The following is an 18,825-nucleotide window of genomic DNA, read 5'->3' as shown; positions in this document are numbered from 1 at the left end:
TGATTTTGATTAATTTGTCTCAACCTGTGCAGCAGGACTCATCACCCTACTCACCTGGAGTGAGAAAGTTCCCCACATTCCCCAGGAAGTCATTGCTGTAAATTCCACAGGCAGCATTTCCTATTAAAAGCTGGGAATACACTCCTTGCCACAAAGCGTGTGCTGAATTGGAGCATATGACATTTTAAAGGCTGAAATATTGTGAATACTCCTAACAAAATTGATTTCATTTGTCAATAAAAAGCCTCACTGTTTTTCATAGGAGCTGCTCAGTAAACTATTCTGACAACAACTCAAGGCTGATCAAATTAAAATCAGCCCCAGCTTTTTTTAGAGATGAACTGATCTGAAAAGGTTTTGGTACCCTAGAAAGAGTTTCTAACCTTTCTGGGCAGGTCCTATAGCATTTAATAACAAAGGGTACCTTCTTGTATAAATATTATGAACTATGGAATTAATGAGATTTGTATTGCACTATAGAAATGTACTTTGGAGAATTAATTTTGAAGTCTGGAGGTTTAAATGTTTTCTAAAAATAGTACTGAATATATACAGGTCTTTGTGCTTCTATGTCTATTTAGTTGGGGACAATGTTTTCATGTATTATTTGGTGCACTTTTCATTTTCCTCATCCTTTTTTAAAGCATTGGTGGCAAAAGAATGAAAGGAGGCTATTTTTTGCTCCAGGATAAATTTTGATATTTCAATTCCAGTTTTTTGCCTCCTGAGGAATTTTCTATTTTCTTGAGATCCTTAACCAGGTCATTCACTCACTGATGGGTTTAATTACCTGCCTGAGCAGCAGAGCTGAGCTGCCTTTTCAGCAGCACAGCCCATGCAGCGTGTCCAATTCTGCACACGGATGTGCTCGAGCAATAACCACCAGCTTTAAAAGAAGGATACAGGAGATCTCCTCCAACACAAACAAGGTTGTAGCTCTTTCAGGTCCATCTCTCTGCAGCTTTTATAGCTGTCCATATGATGCTTTCTGGTTTTCTGTGCTCGTGGGCAAACAAATGCTGACACTCGCTGCTGAGCTGTGCTGCATCAGAGGGATCTGTGAGGTCTCACTGGAGACCCAGGTATCACCTCTGAGAGCAAAGGGAATTTCTGAAAAAATGCTGCTAAATGCATTAACAATCAGCTGGGGATAAAGTCAAAAAACCCTGCTTAGACATATCGACTAAGAGTTGCCATACAACTGCAGCCAGTGGTGGGTCTTGGCTGAAAATGTATTTATACATTTGGACAGATAGAGATGGACTTCACTTGTTTAAACTCAGCTTTAGCGCAGACGAAAGCAATAGGGGGTGGCGGGGAAAGCACAGGCTGCCACCACCCTCACATATGGCAATTGTTTCCTATCAAGCTTGCTATATTGCATTTATGTCATCCCCTGACATATCACAGGAGGCCACAGATGCCAAACTTTTAGCCAAAAAAAACCCAACCTGCAGCTTTTATTGAGGGCTGTCCTCCAAATTCTTTTTGTTTTGTTGTTGGTTTTCTTTTTCCTTCTGCTTTTCATCTGTCTGGTTTCTATTTCCACTCTTTCTGTTCTTCCCTCCTCCGTTTTGTTTTGTCTTGTTTTGTTTTTTTACCATGTTTGAGGAATCTCAGTTGCACTGGGAAGCCCGGGAGGTATGAGTGGAATGCTCAGATTTAATACATCCTTGCCTGAACTCTCTTTTGACAAATCAATTAATATCTGTGGGCTCTGGGGGCAGAGCATTGGGGGGCACAGGAAGATGAAGCAGCTGGGGTGCAGGGCTGGAATGAGGCTGGGGGAGCTTGGCTGGGATCAGGAAGGGAGGACTGGGAGGGGCTGCTTCAGGTGCAAGGGGATGACACAGAAAGTTATGAGATTTTTCAAATTCTGCAGCTAAGCACATGACTGCAGAGACTGACTATACCTTCCAGGCAGGCAACCACCTCGCCCTGCAGTGCCAGATCCTGCCTTGCTCTGAGCTCCAGGCCTAAGGGATGATCCACAGCTGGCAGAGGATGGTTCCCATGCCAGGAGTGCTTTTTGGTCTGAGGGAGCCTCCTGTGCCAGCGTGGGGCAGAATCTGCCCTTTGCTGATTGCTGGGGCATCTCAGGGTGCTGGGATCAGGTGCCTGTGAAGGTCTGGGAAGGTTTGAGGGAAAGACTGACTTGTGCCCTGGGTGCTGTGGATTCAGGACAAGCTGCTCCCTTCAGATCTGCTGCTGAGGGCTGGGAGGGTTCCCCTCTTGGCTCCATCCCTGGTGTGCATGGGCCTCTGCAGCTGTGTTTTTCAAATGCCATTCAAATGAAAGCAGAGAGGGGAAATCCCATTTCACTGGGAATAGCTGTCAAATGCTGAGCAGCTTTTCCTCCGAATTCTGTCTTTTGGCTTCCTTGCTGCAGACTGACACATGGTCTCTTTCTCATGATCAATTTGTTTATCATTTGCTTGATTATCATCTTCAATAGCAAGACATGGCAGGTCTCTTTTGTTAATCCTGTTAGTACTGGCTTTGAAGCAGAAATCTGGTTTAAGAAAAAACATTTGGGTATGTTAAACATTCTAGAAGATGCTGCCTTTGAATACCAAATCATGCATAGCCTGATGTATTTGAATTGTCTGGATTATTCCTGAGCCTTGCATTTCCATCTGTTTGGGTCCTGCTCCTCATCTCTCCCTGTGTGTACACACATGCCTGCACAAACTTCTCTTCTGGTTTCAGAGCAGCTTGTGTGGCTCTTCTGAGGGAAAGGCACAAGCAGAACCCTCTTCTCCATCCCCATCTCCTGGACCCACCTCTCCCCCAGTGATGCCACTCTGTCTGAGGGAGCCCACCCTGTGTGAGGGGCTGGAGTGCCACCCCATTGCTTCTCCTGGGTTCCTCCTCCAGCAGAGCTGCTGCTGAGCTTGCTCTCATTAATGTTTTTCAAGTGATGTATGGTTTGAGAAAGATGTGAGAGCAAAGCCCTGGAAGAGTGATGACCTCCCATGTGTCTTCTGCACAGGTACCCAGACAGCAGAGGCTCCCTGTGCCTTCCCAAGGCAGCCCTCTCCTCTCTCTGTACCCCTGGAAGCTGTTTATCTTGTGGGGAGGACATTAGGAGGTCCAGGAGAAGAGTTTAGGCTCCACAGCTCAGCCAGTCCTTGACCTCTGAGCTGAGGCTTGCTGTGGGGAGGTGACAAATGAACATGCCGTGGGTTCTGTGTGGATGCACGAGTGGAACATCTGCTCATGCACTTCATGTTTACAGAGCCAGGGCACCCCTGGTGTTTTTTTTCTTTTTTAGTAAAAAGCAAGACCACTTTTTTTGCAGTTGCAGAGTTACTTGGCTGTCTGGTGCTCTGATACATCTTTGGTTCAGTGAAACAGTCTTTTCTCTGGCAAATCCTCATGATTTGGTCTTGGCTGCTGTGGGAGCCTGGCTACTCCTGTGCATTCCAGAGGTGGATTTGAGGAGGCCCCAGCAGATGTTGGTGCTGTCATGGGCACAGATCTTTCAAGGGAGCCCAAACACATTGACAGTGCTCAGGGACAAATAAATCAATGGCTCTGTCCCTCTCCTGCCAGCCATAAAACAGCTACGAGTGTCTGCAAATCACCAGGAGATGGAAATCACCAGGTTTTTTTTCCTTCCTGGGCAGCTGACTGCTTGTGTTGTTCCTTATTCCATCCCACCCAGGTCCCATTCTCTTCCAGCTTTCAATCCAAGCCCAGAAGTACCGGAGGATGTATGGCTTTTAGGTGAGATAGTGTGGGAACCACATCTTGCATTATGGAAAACCAGAGGATCTCCTCATGCACTCCACAGGGTTTCCCCTGTTTTTTCATGGCATCTCCAGAATTCCTCATGGGGCAAAGAGTGCAGAAGAGATAAACACAGTGTTCTGCAGTTCTGGCTCTTACCATCATGATTTCATCTGGGAAACTTAAATCTCTGAGTGAGCAGACTTTGAAAAGAGACATCATTTTAGGCTTCTTAACTGAGAGGGGAGGGCAAAAAGGTTTTGTGCCCTTGCTGGAATTTTAAACTCGTGTGAGAGGGGCAGGTGTCTCCAAGCATTGCTTTGGATGGAGGGGCAATGCCAGGAGGGCCTGGGGAGGGTGCTGAGATCTTGTCCCTGCCAAGGGCACACGGGGGTACCCTGGGCTGGGGGTGTGTGCCTGGCTGGGCAGGGCACTGTGGGCACTTGCTGAGACCCACGAGGTCCTTCCTCCTCGCAGCACCTTTTGCTTTAGGCTGTGATTTTGCTGCCCCCAGCAGTCTGCTGGTTTTGAACCTGCCTGGTGCTCTCCCACGTTGAGATGTGGCCCTGGAGAAGTGGGATGTGAAGGGTCTGGTCCAAAACTCAGCCTGTGAGACTCACTGGGGCTGATCCCACAGACCTGGTGCATCCCCACATTCATGTTTTGGTCACAGGGACGTGGCCTTGGAGTGACACCATGCAGGTGAGGTCATGGTTGTTCTCCTTTCATGCCAAGGATTTCAGTCAAGGCAGGATTCCAGTGCCAGGACTTCACCTGGACAGCCCATCCTGAGCACCCAGAATTAGAGTAGTCAGTCCAAATCAAAATGGGTCCACTAATTTAATCAGCATTTACATGCTTTAATTGAAGCTTGTGCCCCTTACATCATCTACTGTGGTTTATCATTCTCACCACAATGTAGAAGAGAGATTTTTTTTTCCCCACACCCCAGAAGGTATTTCAAGAATGTGGTGAAAAAAATACAAAGAATATGTAACTTTTTCTGGAAATGCAACATTTCATGAGGGAAATTTGAAGGATAAAGTAACTGAATTCCAGGAAAATAGGCATCAGTATTGTTAGGAAATACAGCTCTCTGCAGGGCAAAAAAAAGTGGCATGCCAGGTTTAAATAGTAATTTATAGCCACTGACTGCAAATTACCTTATAAAATTACTGAAACCTTCCTAAAATCATCAATTATGCATTTAGTCTTGATTGTCATTTATTGCACTCCTTAACTGTTCAGTAAACTTTTCTGGATTAAAGGGTGTGTTTCAAATTGACATGGGGCTGTTTTATTGATGTAAATTAACAGAGTATTTTACATAAGGGGCAGCTGAGGGACCAGCAGCAGAATAGTCTCTTAATAAAGAAGAGTCTCCACTAATAAAGGCAACACAGAGCTGGTGTTGTGATTTCAAGTGAGTGGAGTTGTGTGGAATGATGAGTGTGCAGGCAATAGTTATAAATCCTTGAAATCAGGATTGTTATCAGTATGGAGTGCGACAGTGGGGGCAGAGCACAGACTTTTAATCACTCTGTTTAAAATAAGAGGAGGAATGACAGATAGAGAAAACAATGAAAAATCTGGTGGATTTCCACTGAGTCCAGGTTAGGTCTTGTGTTAAGTCTTTTCCAAGACAGAACATGCTTCACATGTTTTCACTGTTGGCTTTTTTTCAGTTATTAGTGTTTCATTCATTAGTGTTTCCTCAGAGGAGCTGTGGCTACACTCCACCCAATGCAACCCCTGTACCACCACTATGCCACCAAGCAAGTGACTTTATTTCTCCTAAAATGTGCTGGACTTCATGGGATTCACAAGCCAAGATGCCCAAATCCCCTTTTCTTTGAAGCTGTTCTCAGCTCGTTGGGTTTCATTCCGTGCTGCTCTGTGGAGGCAGCATGATTCCAATCATACCATTGCTGATTGCATAAAATATGCCCTGAATCCAACACGTTGTGTTAAAATCTGGTGTCTGGGCCCTGTCTGATTCTGAGCAGAGTCGCTGTTGGATTGTGTTCCAGCCATCCTTAACCCAAGCCAAGTTGAGAGAGACTTGATTGGGATATCGGTGAGGGGTAAAGACTGTGAAACCTCTGCTGTGATCGATGGAGTTGTGCACGGAGAGGACAAATATGCACAAATACTTACCCAGAATAGTAGGGCCTCAATTCAGTTGTATCTGGCAGACTTTTCAGCTCAACTTTCAAGAAATATTGTTTTTAATTGACCTTCGTGTGAGTAATTTGAAGAGCCAGCACTGCTTTTCGCAAGGAGAGTTTCAAGCATGGAAACTCCCATCGTATGTAAAATTAGTAATTTTACTGTATCATGAGTGATTAAACCTGACCCCCCAGGGAGCCAAAAATAATGCTGTGTGACTTCCTTGCCCAATTAACACAGAACAAATGTGAAAATGTGTACATTACAGCAAATTGTGTGCTAATTGGCCTCGGAGAAATACTAACGCCGAGGAAGAAACGGCCATGTAATTTCAAACATATTTGAGAGGTTTCTCAGTCTGCTTGCAAATAGGAGGGAAAAAAGTCAAAATTTGACAAAACCATTATTTGTTATGATTTATTCACTCAGCTCCAGTCTTGAACCTGGGAGTTATTGGCAGCTTCAGCTAAGATTCCTGCTGAGTATTTCTCCTTATAATGACTGCATACAGCATTTAGCTCAATGCTATTTTTTGGCATAGTGTCATAAATATCTATTCTAATTCTTCTCTCTATATGTGTAACTAGGGTTAGATGCTTTTTTTTTTTTTTTTTTTTTTTTTTCCTTTTTCTCATGAAAATACTTCTAGATGCGAGACAATCTCCTTCTCCCTTTCCTGAGGAGAATATTGCACTCAAGTGCAGCAGTAGGATTATTCTCCTTGGGCAGGAACCTCTCTGCCAGGTCTGTACATCATTTAAGTTCTGGCTTAAGCAGAGAATAAATGTCCATCTGTGCAGGGGAGAATTTCATCTGGTCAGGGAAGTTAGATCTGACCCACAGGCTTAAGGAATCCAAGATTTACTCACTATTCCTAAAATCAAATCTCTTCCACTTCATTTTCTATCACATCTAGACTTTATATATTACATTTTCTCTATGCTTTCACTATGTTTTCAGAATAAAACTGATTGAAGATGTAATTTGTGGGCTAGAGATAGATCCCATCTTTCCATACTTTCTTCTGTCTTCCATAAGTACAGGAAGCAGAGCTCTGGGCTTTTCCTCTGCAGCAAGAATATCCCAGAATTTGTCACTGGAGCTGCAGGCTGATGCACTGGAGTGTGATTTGGTCACAGTGAAACCGTTTTGTAAGAGATAGAAGGTCAAGTATGTCCAAAATTAAATTATGCAGTGACATCAAATTGATGTAATTTTCCTTGATGATTTCAGCCAAATCATGATGTCCCTGAGAAACACCATGATTTCACAGAATTAGCTTTTTCTCCTGGAAAAACTAGACCCAGCATTATTTCAAGAGCCTGCTCTCCCAGCCTTGACATATGCAGGGGTCCCAGGGACCTGGGAGGAGTTGTCATATGGAGCCAGCAGTGTCCTGGCAGCAGGATTCCTCCTGGTTTAGCTCTTGCTGAAGTTGAACAGGTTCACTTTAAACTTTAGGGTTTTTTGGTTGATTTGCAGTGTCCTCTATGAGCTAAGTTAGAACAGTGCAGCACTTAGCTCTGATCTTAAATTGTTTCTGCCAAGCAGGCACAGAGACAGAAGTGTCTTTTTCATATCTCTGAGAGTTCTTCAGGACATTTATAGGAGTTTGTACCGTTTATTTCCCACTTAAATGTTTCCTCTCAGTTGTTGAGAGGCTTAATGGCTTGGAGGTCTTGTATTATAAACTTTGTAGAAGCTAGCAGTATTTTGTCTTTCTTGTAGGAAGAGCTGTGGTGGAGGGATGGGCTGGAGAACAGAGAGGGGCTGTGGTTCTGGCTGACTTCTGGTGGGACTTTGTGAATAAACCCAGCACCACTGAAAATGCCAATCGTGTATCATGGAGTGTTCAAACTAGCAAAAAACTTAAAAATAACTTTTTTGGAAGACTTGTGAGCATGCAACAGCCCTTTCTCATTGGAAAAAAAGGATTTTTGCTACTGTTATAATGTATATTTTAAGTGGAAGTTGTCAGAACTAAGTGATGCTAACAGGGGAGCCTGCAGAAGCAGAAAGATGCCAGTCCCAGGGAAACTCTGGTACATGATTCTTGTTGAAAATATATAGGAAAGTAAGACGTGACAATCATCAATTTCGAGATGGAAGAAGAGGATGGTGTGAGTGGTTTGTGACCGGGTTTGGTGTGATTTAACTTGGTTTTACTGGATTTCTTCAGAGGAGAGCAGTGGCCTGGACGCTCCGTGAGCGCCACTGCCAAGTCATTTCCACTGATTAAGGACTTAGAAAAATCCTTTTTGTTGCCATCAGGGGGAGCTTTTGAGATCTTTCAAGAGTGAAAAAAAAAAAAATTAAAAAAAAAAAAAAAAAGGAAAAAAAAAAAGAAACGTCCCAGCTCAGAAACAGAGATCTACAAACCAGCAAGCAGCCAGGAGCTTACCTGTGGCTACAACCAAGCCAAGGAAACCAGGGGAGCTGAATTCCTTAGGCAGAAAATTAGCAATATTGAGAGAGGATTTTTTGATTCAACCTACCAATAAAATTAATAATTGATTTTTTTAAATCATTATTTCCAAAAAATAACCCAGGAGTCTTTGGAACACTCAAAAGCCAAATCCTACTCTGTTGCTACAGCTTCTGGAAGGCAAATGCTCTTCAAAAAGCTTCTCTTCTTTTAGCTCCTGATGATTCGATGGGGACCTTTGATGCAACATTTGGATTAGCTGCACACAACTGCACTGAGGGGGACCACAAAAGGGGGAGCCTGGCTGATTGCATAACTTTGAGAAAATAATAATAGGAAAAGAAGGAATTAGAGAAGGAGAGAGAGAGAGAGTGGAAAAGAGAGAAAGAAAGAAAGCAATTAAAAAAAATCTGAGACTCAAGTTTCAAGACTCTTTATGTGCTGCAGAGGAACATAAGGTTTACCAGCAAAGTGCAACGGGGAGTCTGAGAGGAGAAATAGCTTTCTGTTTTGCCAAGAAAAAAAAAAAAATAGGAATGTGTGTTTTGGACTGGACTGAGAAAGAAAGCTGGGGAGACTGCAAAAAGGGGGGTGCCAGATTTTTGTCACATTGATCCATTCATCTTGATTGTCTTCTTTAAAAAATAAATAAGGGTGGGGGGAGTGATAGGGGGAAAGAGAGGAAGAGAGGAAAAGAAGGGGGGAAAAGGAAAACAGCAAAAGTGTTTGAACCTCTGGAGCTATCTGCTCCTTCAAGCTGATTGATTAGTCATGATCCCTGCAGTTTTAATGGGAATCATTCAATTGGGAAGGTGGAGCACCCTAGAGTAGATTAGCATATTCTTGTTTACTCATCTTCTGAGGGGCTTTTTCTCTTTTCTTTCATTTTGTGGAGAAGAAGGGAGGGGGGGAGGTTGGGGGAAAGGAGGGGGTTGTGGCTTATGTTATAAAGGAGGCCAAAAAAATAAATAGATTAGAGCATCTTTTGGGGGGAGGGAAATCAGTGGGTCTGAGTCTTGGAGAAAGCTGGGGGGTTGTTTTGGTTTTTTGTTTTGTTTTGTGTGTGTGTGAGTGTGTGTGTGTTTTTTTTTTTTTTTTTTTTAAGAAGGAAAAAAAAAATAAAGGGAAGAAAATTCAGCAGAGAAAAGAAGAGAGAGAGGAGTTCCAGCTGTGGAGGAATAGAGGAGAAGAAGACAGATAGAGAAGGAAGAACAGAGAAATACATTTCAAGCAAGAAGGAGTTTTGATTTATTTGAATTTTTTTATTTGTTTTAAGGAGAAAAAAAATCTATAAGCAGGAAAAAGAAAGAAAGAAAAAGAAAAAAAGAAAAGAAAAAGCAACTGAGAAGGGTTATAAAAAGAGCAAATACCAAGAAGGGTGAACAAGAGAAGAAAGTCAAGGCAAGGAGGAGCCCAAAGCTGGCAGATCGGGAGGATTTGCAGGGGAGAAGGGGGGGGAAGATTGGAAATGCAGCTCTGGAGTTTGCTGCTGCCTCTTGCGCTTCTCTGTACAGCCCTAGCCAGTGGACCCGAATGTGGGATGGACGAGCGCTCCCGCAGGGCACGAAGGGACACCAGGCACAGCCGCCAGCTCCTCCACACTGCCCCGGGCACCTGTGCCACCAGGTTAGCCCGAGGAAGGCGCTCCACTGCTGGGCTGGAGCCTGGGCATGTCCCCCGCAGGAGGCAACAGCGGGAGGTAAAGGACGAAGAGGAGTCCCTTACCCCGAGCAGGGCGCTCTATTTCAGTGGCCAAGGTGATCAGCTGCGGCTGAAGGCAGACGTTGAGCTGCCCCGAGATGCCTTCACTTTGCAAGTGTGGCTGAAAGCCGAAGGCGGACAGAGATCTCCGGCTGTCATTGCAGGTAGGTCCGGCCGTGCCTGTGGCTGCAGCGGCATCCCCGCTCCGTGCCGGGAGGCGGCTGGAGGCGTGCGTGTGTCCGGGAGCGGGCTGTGCACACCCAGCCCCGCGGGAGTGCCCCGCGGCGCACCGGGGATGGATGGCAGCGCCTCCGCCGGGCTCGCCTTCGCCCCGCCGCGCAGTCCGGGAGATCCCCGAGCTCTGCCGACCGCCTGGAAGTACGGGCTCGCGGGAAAAGTTATGTAAACTTTTGCATCGGGGAAATGGCAGTGCCCTGGGGTGGTTTTCTCTGTCTTTCTGGGTGCGCGGATTGAGGTGCAGGTAGAAGAGGCGGCTCTTGCGGTGGGGTTTTTGTCTGATTGTCAGGTTGGAGAACTGTAAGTAGAGCGTTTGAAAGCGGCTTGTTTGTATGTATGGAAAGAAATGTATGTGACTGGTGTGTGGCTGCAAAGAAACGCATATCTAAGGTCCCCCTACGATTTCCTTGGTTTTATTGGCTTTTTAGTGTACTCCACTGTTCGCTCTTTAGATGCAGTGTTAGCATGTGGTTTCCAAAAAGCTATAAAGGAACTTTTTGGCTATTGTGAAACCTCAAATGAATCAAATGAGTTTATAAAGTTCCCAACCCCTCGACACTCGGCTACGGCTGGGACTCGCACTGCAGCTAGAGGATGTGTGGAGTATTTTTGTCTCCCCTTAGAAATGGCAAGTGTAACATCAATGATTCTAAGGTCAAACAGCCCTATAAAATCATTTAGTACTCAAAGCAGCTACCAGTCTAAGCTGTCTGAGCTGGACAATAACGAGGAGTATTGCACTTTTCTTATTTAAATTTTACGAGCCCATCCTGAATTTGGGTCCCTCTCCCCGCGTTCGCTCCCTCTCCCCCTCCCTCCCTCCACCTCCCGCCCTTTCCCCGCTTTAGTGATAAAGTGCAGCGAAGTTGTCGTGAAATCGGATACTTTTCAGAGGGTTACAAACCCTTATAAATGTCGCCACATCCATCTTTGCTCTGAAGGAAGTCATAGAAAATGGAAATGCCCTTAAAAAAAAAAAGGAAACAAGTCAGAAACAGAAACGGCTATTGCGGGGCGGGGGGAAGACATGTTTTACAGTTCTTCTGGCAAGGAGATTCCCTGAAAGTACAAGGTTTCCATGTCCTAGGATGCCTTAAAGAGACAGGGAGGATTTCCCCTTTCCCTTTAAGTGGAGGCACTTCCTCGCAGGCGGCAGCGCTCGCCAGCCCCGCTCGCTGTCCCCTGCCACCCTCCTCCTGCCACATCCCCGGCTCCGCTGCCCCATCCCTGACCGGCGCGGCCGCTGTCTCGCAAGAAAGTTGCTTTGTCCTAAAGAAAACAAACAAACAAAAAAAAAAAACTGAGATGAACTCAGCCGTGCTTTCCCTTAACTTTCGGTAATCGCAGCTGCTCCGCTCGCTTGTGAGGAGGGACCGCCGTTCGTGCGGGGTTGCCGGGGTGGGCAGGAGGTGCCGGGCATGGGCTGGTCCCGTGTGCCTCCAGAGGAGTGATTTCATAGGTGAACCACATTATTCCTTGATTTATTCCCCCTGGCTTTCTCACACTCCGTTCTTCTGGTTCCCAACCCTAACTTAAAACCCCAGGGCTCAAAGTGCTTCCCTTTCAAGTTAGGAAAGGCAGAATTGGGGTTTACACAGATCTCATCGGTACCCAAACAGGGTCAGTGTATTTTTTAGTGTGTTTAATCCAACATCTAGGACCCCATGTCTGTCTTTGGTGCAAGTATCTCTAATTCTCACAACAGGGAACCTAGACAAACACACACAAAGATCATTTGTAGTAAAATACTTTAATTGGATGGGGGAGGTTAGGTTGTTGCCTGTATAAAACACTTGACCCATTTTATGCATGGAAATAACATTCCACTGTGAAAAATGAAGAGAAATGCCCCAGTTTTGCACCGTAGAGCTTCAGCTCAGCTCGGGAGGACTTTGTGATTTTTATTTTATTTTTAAGCTCCCCCTGCCCCCCTCGCACGCACTCTTGAAGAGAAGCCAGGTTTGGCTCTGTGTGTAAACACCTGGAAGAGGTCCAAGAGGAACTCACTTGGAGTATCCTCTGCACACCACAGCCTCCCAGACCTGCAGCAAGCTTAGGGAGAGATTACGCTTCCCTCAATGAGGAAATCAAGGGTTCTGGCTGCCAAAACTCTTGGCTTTCACATTTTCACTGTTTTGGGATGTGACAGACGGAGGAGCTCCATTCTGCTGTAGAATTTGCATCTGTAGGACCCCACTGAAATCAAGAGCCCATCTGGGTGTTTGGAAGGGTAGGGACTGGGGCACATTTGCTGGCAGTGCCAGAAGTGAATTTCTCCCCAACTTTCGTCCCAGTTGCAAAGTGGGAAGCGGTGTGGCTGTACAGATCTGAGGGGAGGGGTGGAATTGACTGGAATACACCTCTTTTTAGAGTTGCTCTTGTGTCTTCCCCTACTTTCTGCCCCCCACTTTCTGCCCGTGATGAGTGCTCCCCTTTCACCACTCCCTGCTGGCATATAAGAAATTAATGCAAGTGGTATATGTGTGCCTATAGGCGAAACCTGTTGTGTCTGTTAAAAATCTCATGTAGGACCCAAGTTGTTATCAGCTTCTGTGCCTGAGCCCTGACATAACGGAGTTCTTCTGCTAATCCAGGCTACAGGAGTTTCTGTCTGGAGCCAACTCTCCTTACGTCACCCTCTGCTGCAGTATTCAATTTGTTTTCATAAATGGCTAATTTTACAGCGCTGTTAAGTGGGTTCGTCATTGTGCCGGGCCATGCCCTGTCTCTGATGAGAGGCAGTCCTGGTGCCAGGCTCTGCCAATTTTCACGCTGCTTGGCAGCGCTGTTATTGCCGCCCTGTGTGACTCCACTGCGATCTGCTCTGGCATTTGTCAGAGGGAAAGCTGTTGGGAAACTGGAAGTCTGACCCGCTGATCTGCGTTACGCAAAAGCTCAGGAGCCCTGTCGGGGCTGGGCTGCGCTCCTCGGAGCGGCTCCCGCGGTGCGGCTCCCGGAGCAGCTCCCGGCTGCTGCGCACTCGCCCTCCCTCCTTCCCTCCCTCCCTCCCTCCATCCCTCCATCCCTCCCGGGCCGCAGAGTTTCGGACAAACCCTGCTGGGATGTGCGCACATCCCTCAGCTCGGCGCATCCCTCTTGTAAACACGCACATGTGCACGTGGAGCCACCCGGGGCTTGGAGCACCTTCCCCCGCGCAGGCTGGGGATGCTGGTGCACAAAGGGTTAAGGTGGGGCTGTGCTGGGCTCAGCAATGCACACACACCATGCCAATGAGGGGCTTCAAAGCGCTGCTGACCTTGCTGCTGCCGTAATCAAAGATGTTTCAGCTCCACTGTGAAAACTCAACCCCATCCTGAGAAACGGGATCCTCCCCAGTCCCTGTCAGGGTGTTTTCTGGGGTGTGGGGTGGCTCGTGTTTTCACGGGAGAGAGATGTTGACTCTTTACTGGCTGGGAGCTGAGAGGAGCGGGATGAATGATCGGCAGCGGGAGCCGGAGTAAGAAGGCGTGCCTGCTCTGAAGAGTGAAAGTTTTTTTGTTTTGTTTTGATTTTTTTTTTTCCTCCCCTTCTCGGTTTCATTCCCCTCTGTCTCTATTCCTGCCAACAGGGAGCAGGATCCCAACTTAATAAAGCTTCGTATGTAAGGGAGTGCCTATGTTTTCCCAACTTCAGTCCTTGATGAACATAAAACTGCAGCAGAATCCAAAGGGAAAGAAAAGCCAAAACCGGCATGGTGGAGCTCACTTAAAGCCACATGTAAGGGACTGAGAAACATCCATGTCAGGGTCCAATAATTAGGTAACTATAAAGACACTGCATAGGTCTACTCCCTCTACAGAGTTAAAGAATACATGCTTATTCTGGGGAGTTGTTTCCTTCTGAAGTTTTGGACTCTGATATTTGTTTAATACACTTCAGGTAGAATTGGTGAGCTGGGTCCTATCTCCAAAGCTGATCCTCATGCTGGGTGTGCTGGAAACTTGAGGATGTTTTCAGTAGACAGTTTACTCAGAGTTTCACTGGCATTAAAACAATAGGCAGGTAGATCACGTGGCATTTTCTACAGCCTGTTGTCTTTCAACTGTATAAACTTTCTGGTTGTGTTCTGTGATGAAGAGCTACAAAGAAGGAGAAGTCAAATATAAAACTTGTAATTCTGTTGTTTAATTGGTGCTGGCACGTGCAAGGTCTCAGGGTGCTGGCCATGGTGGGCACAGTGGAGTGACAGGAGCTGGAACACCTGCACAGATATTCCTGCAAGGTGACAAATCTCTAAAACAGCATTGCTGAGGGTGGGGGAAGCTGTGTGGGTTTGGCTTCCCTGTGCATGGGTTCAAATGATTATCCACTTCATGACTATGGGTCTGGATGGGGCTTGACTCATAGGTCACTGAACAAAATACCCTCACAGCTTGTCATTTACTAAATATTTGCATTTGAACAGCATATTTCCTTAGCCTGTGGAAGCTGGGACAAAAATCAGAAACTGATTTCCAATTTAATCTGGTCTCATTCTTTTAACCAGCTACAGTCTAGAGTTAGAATAGCACAATTAGAAGAAAGCTGATTTTTTTTTCCCCTTAAAGCACTTACATGTAGGCTGCTCTAATTAATTAAATGGTAATAAAACAGTGAAGGCAATTTGACTCTGTGTGTGAAGGGTGGCAAATTTAGATTCCTAAATGATGTATGGCTCTCTCCTGTAGGCACGGGGCTGTGTCCCAGGCTGAGTTTGCCTCTCCAAGCTTCATTTCAGCCTGATTTATTTCGAGGCAGCCTGTTTCACTTAGAACAAGTCGCGTGAGGCAGAAAGCAAGCGGCGAGGATGGTGTTTGGAGAGAGAGCAGGAGCAGGGCTGTCCTCAGGGACTGCAGGAGATGTCTGGAGGAGCGCAGAGCAGAGCTGTGCAGGGCGGGCTCGGTGCTGAGGGCGAGGGGAAGCCCTTGGAGAGCCTTGGCACGCGAAGCCATGGCCAAACCAGCCCTGGGAATCAGGCTGGAGCTGCTCTCCAGGCCCCCATCCCACCCCACGGGCTGCCAGGAGGGGCTTGTAGGTGGCCAAGGGGTGCTGAGGCTGTGGCTGCACTGAGCACTGGTGTCCCCCATCAGCCCCAGCCACGCATGGCATGAGGAGGGATGAGCTTAAATCCCAAATCCCAGAGGGTTTTGCTGATGCTGGCTCCCTGGGAACCCTAACCCAGACCCTGCACACAGGTAGGTGCCACTTTCCAGTGCCAACCAGGGCTCTGCTTGCACAGCTGACCCAGGTGTTTGCTGAGGCTGCTCCATGGTCTTTGAGTCCACTCCCTTTTGCCAAGGCTGGGAGAGACCCTTGGCTGAGCACACTGACCTGCAAAGATCCAAGTGCCAGTGGACACCTCGCTGGTCACTGGGGCCTGACTCAGCTTATGGGCAGCCAGCTGAGGGGAGCAGGGAGTTTTGGTGCAGAAATGCCTTCCTTGGAGCCTTGGTCTGGCTCTGCCAGGACATGGGTCTGTCACAAAGAGGTGAAGCCACAATGCATCCAGGAGCACCCTTAACTCAAAAGTGTTTCGTGCCCTGGAAGCCCAGAAAGCCATTTGTGTCCTGGGGTGTGTCAGGAGCAGCCTGGGCAGCAGGGCAGGGGAATGCTGCCCCTGTGCCCTGTGCTCAGGTGAGACCCCACCTGCACAGCTGCCCCAGCACAGGGAGGAGCTGGAGCTGCTGCAGAGACCCAGAGGAGATGGAAAAGCTCTGGGACTGTTTAGCCTGGAGGAGAAAAGCTTTGGGGTGGCCTCACTGTGGCTTTTCAGTGCCTGGAGAGGCACCAGAGAGCTGGACAGGGACTTCTGACAAAGACCTGGAATGCCAGGACAAGAGGGAATGGGTTCACACTGAAAGAGAATAGGTTTGGATCAGATACTGGGAGGGAATTCTCCCCTGGGAGGGTGGGCAGGCCCTGGCACAGGTGCCCAGAGCAGCTGTGGCTGCCCCTGGATCCTTGGCAGTGCCCAAGGCCAGGTTGGACAGGGCTGGGATCAGCCTGGGACACTGGGAGATGTCCCTGCCCATGAAAGAGGGTGGAATGGGATAACTTTCAAAGGTCCCTTCCAACCTGAAACATTTTATGAAAAATATTTGAGGATCAACAGGGTTTAGGTGCTCTCAAGGCCACAGGATTAACCAAGTGCTTTCACATTGGGTTTTCATGCTGGCCTGAGCCAGGAAAAAAAAAAAAAAATAGCCAAAGTATAGTGTCTTTTTTCAAAAAGCCATATTGAAAAAACAAAAATAAACCCCCCCATGACCAGGGTCAACTGAAATGCTGCCTTATAATACTTTTACTTCTTATTTTATCTGTTGCTTTTTCAGCTCCTCTTTTCTTTTCCCCAGTAGAAATTGCAGGAGCAGAATCAGAGGAGGGACCACCTGGGTTGCCAAATTCAGTCCCCTGTAGTGTCAGGGATATAACAGCAGATAATTAGTCCAAACATTCACAGAAAATCCACTTTGTAGGTTCTGATATAGCACAGGCCACAGAAGATTTCCCAGTGCTCTACTATAAACCAAACTCTTTAGCTAAGACTGGGAGTCACCATTTTAATGTAAGACAGGAAAAGAGAAGGACAGATCGACAACATCTTAAGTACCTAAAATCCAAAACATTGGTTTAGAAAACTATTAAGTATGAGAAAGAAAAACATTGTCTGGTAAAAGGTATCAGCTTTGTTATTTTCAGAGAGTTAAAATGAATCAGGTGTTTTGACAGTTATGAAACTTCTATTGAAATTTTAAGTTGGAATATTTGCCAGAACTGATCCTTTCCCACAGATAGTCTGTTTTGATTAATTTCCCCTTTTCCTGAGAAAAATATTTTATCAAACATTTCCCACCCTTCTCTGGTCTTAGCCTGTGTGGCAGTTTCTACATCCCTACAGTTGCAGTAGGAATGAATGCTTGATTGTGTTTTTACTTCTTTGCATCTTACATTCCAGATGATTTAGAAAATGCATCAGAAAATACTTGTTTGATCAAAATCATCCTATGTTTTTTCTCTCAAGTGTATCAGCAAGTCTAATATAATCTGTTTCTTCATTTGCTCTCCTCTCTCAATGCTACCAATTTTTCCATCTAGTACTGTTTGCATGGGCAACGTATGTTAATATTCCAATTTCATAAATGCAAAATATACTGGACTCTTCTGTTGCCTAGGTTCTGGGCATTTGCTTCATGCATTGTTCTGGGCACAGTTGCTGTGCTGTGCATTTTGTTTCTTTGTTTTCCCAAAAAAGAGTCTTCTGAAGATGAAGATGTAGCTTTTCCCTGACCTCATCCTTCAATTGCTCTGTGCCCATTTCCCCACCTAGGGGTTGCTGACATCTGGATATGATTCTTGATTTTATTTCACCTTTCTGTGGAAAAGGAATACTTGATTGTTGTGCTATTTTCTCTGTCTCTCCACATTTCTCTTCATTTTCTCTGCTGTGAGCATGCATGCACACACACACCATTTCCAAAGCCCCTTTGATTTTCTTCCCAGATCAATAGAGCATTTAAACTCCAATGATCAAGGAGGAGCAGCTTGTTTATTTCCCCACATATCCTGACACAAGTGGCACATCTTGTAAACTGCTTTGATTTGATGTTAGTGCCTATTATAAAGTTTACTCTCCCCAAAGCCATCCATGAAGTTCAAGTACTCTTACTCTGAGCAGGAGCAGAGCAGAATACAAAAAGGCAAGGTAAAAAGAGAACAGGAGAGAAATATCTTACCACAGAAATTTGCTTTCTGCTAGCCTCGTTGACAGTGATCAGAACAATTTGAGGACTCTATAAGGATGAGGATTTGAGGACTCCATGAGCATCCATAAGTTTGGCAGCACCAAGTGAGGGTGCATTGTGCATCACAGTTAAAAGGGAACAAATATGAATACAGGTCAATTAGCCCTTGGCAGAACAGGGCTGTATTCATGGTTGTTCAGGAAGCATGGACTTGATCCTAAACCTGGTCAAGATCATGAAAAATCCCATTGAGCTTGGCTGAATCTGGCAAAGGCTGTGATTTCAGAGAGTTTTCTACATCCCTTCTCTACAGCCTGGACCTGTCTGTGGTCCTTGCTTCAGTATCCTTTATTTTGCAGATTTTTTTGCTTTAGACATTAGAGAAGAAAAACTGTGAAGCCCTAACATCAGAGGAAGGGTACATGTTTATTTGGTTTTGCTGTACTCCAAATCTCAAATTGGCCTCTTTATCTTTCAACCTTCCTTCTCTTTTTTTCCCCTCTCCTTTTTCCTTTTTATTTTCTTCACGTTAAAATCTCCCCTATTCCAAACCCACTCTCCCATTTTCCGTTCTGCGGGCTGATGTAATTGTGTGACTTTCCCGTCCAATCCCTCCACCCTCTCTTATCACCATCCTAGCCTCACTTTTTCCCCTGCTGTCTGGTGTCCTTGATTCCCCTGCGTTCCCTCCTTCCCTCCCTGCACAGTCGCTGCTTTCCTGCTCCTCTCCCATCGCCTGTGCTGCAGGAGGGTGCTGTCCCCTCCGAGGGTGGCCACAGGTTGGTGGCTTTGGCCAGCTGGCGTTGGAAGCGCTGTGGGAACACAGGGTAAGCAGGCAGT

The 18,825-nt window shown here is 46.3% G+C and overlaps 1 protein-coding gene across 1 annotated transcript in view; it reads left to right on the top strand.

Annotated features, from left to right (window-relative positions):
* The first annotated feature begins 9,426 nt into the window (after positions 1–9,426).
* Positions 9,427–18,825, top strand: part of PAPPA (pappalysin 1) — a 174,752-nt gene continuing 165,353 nt past the window's right edge. The window contains exon 1 of the mRNA XM_021551415.3: positions 9,427–10,191. Coding sequence (XP_021407090.2) covers positions 9,795–10,191 — 397 coding nt within the window. The 5' untranslated portion in view covers positions 9,427–9,794. The remainder of the gene's footprint in view (positions 10,192–18,825) is intronic.

Source organism: Lonchura striata, chromosome 22 (genome assembly GCF_046129695.1).
Source record: "Lonchura striata isolate bLonStr1 chromosome 22, bLonStr1.mat, whole genome shotgun sequence".
Taxonomy (NCBI): Eukaryota; Metazoa; Chordata; class Aves; order Passeriformes; family Estrildidae; genus Lonchura; species Lonchura striata.
Note: the sequence above shows the minus strand (reverse complement) of the source record. Positions and strands in the feature narration are given on the sequence as shown.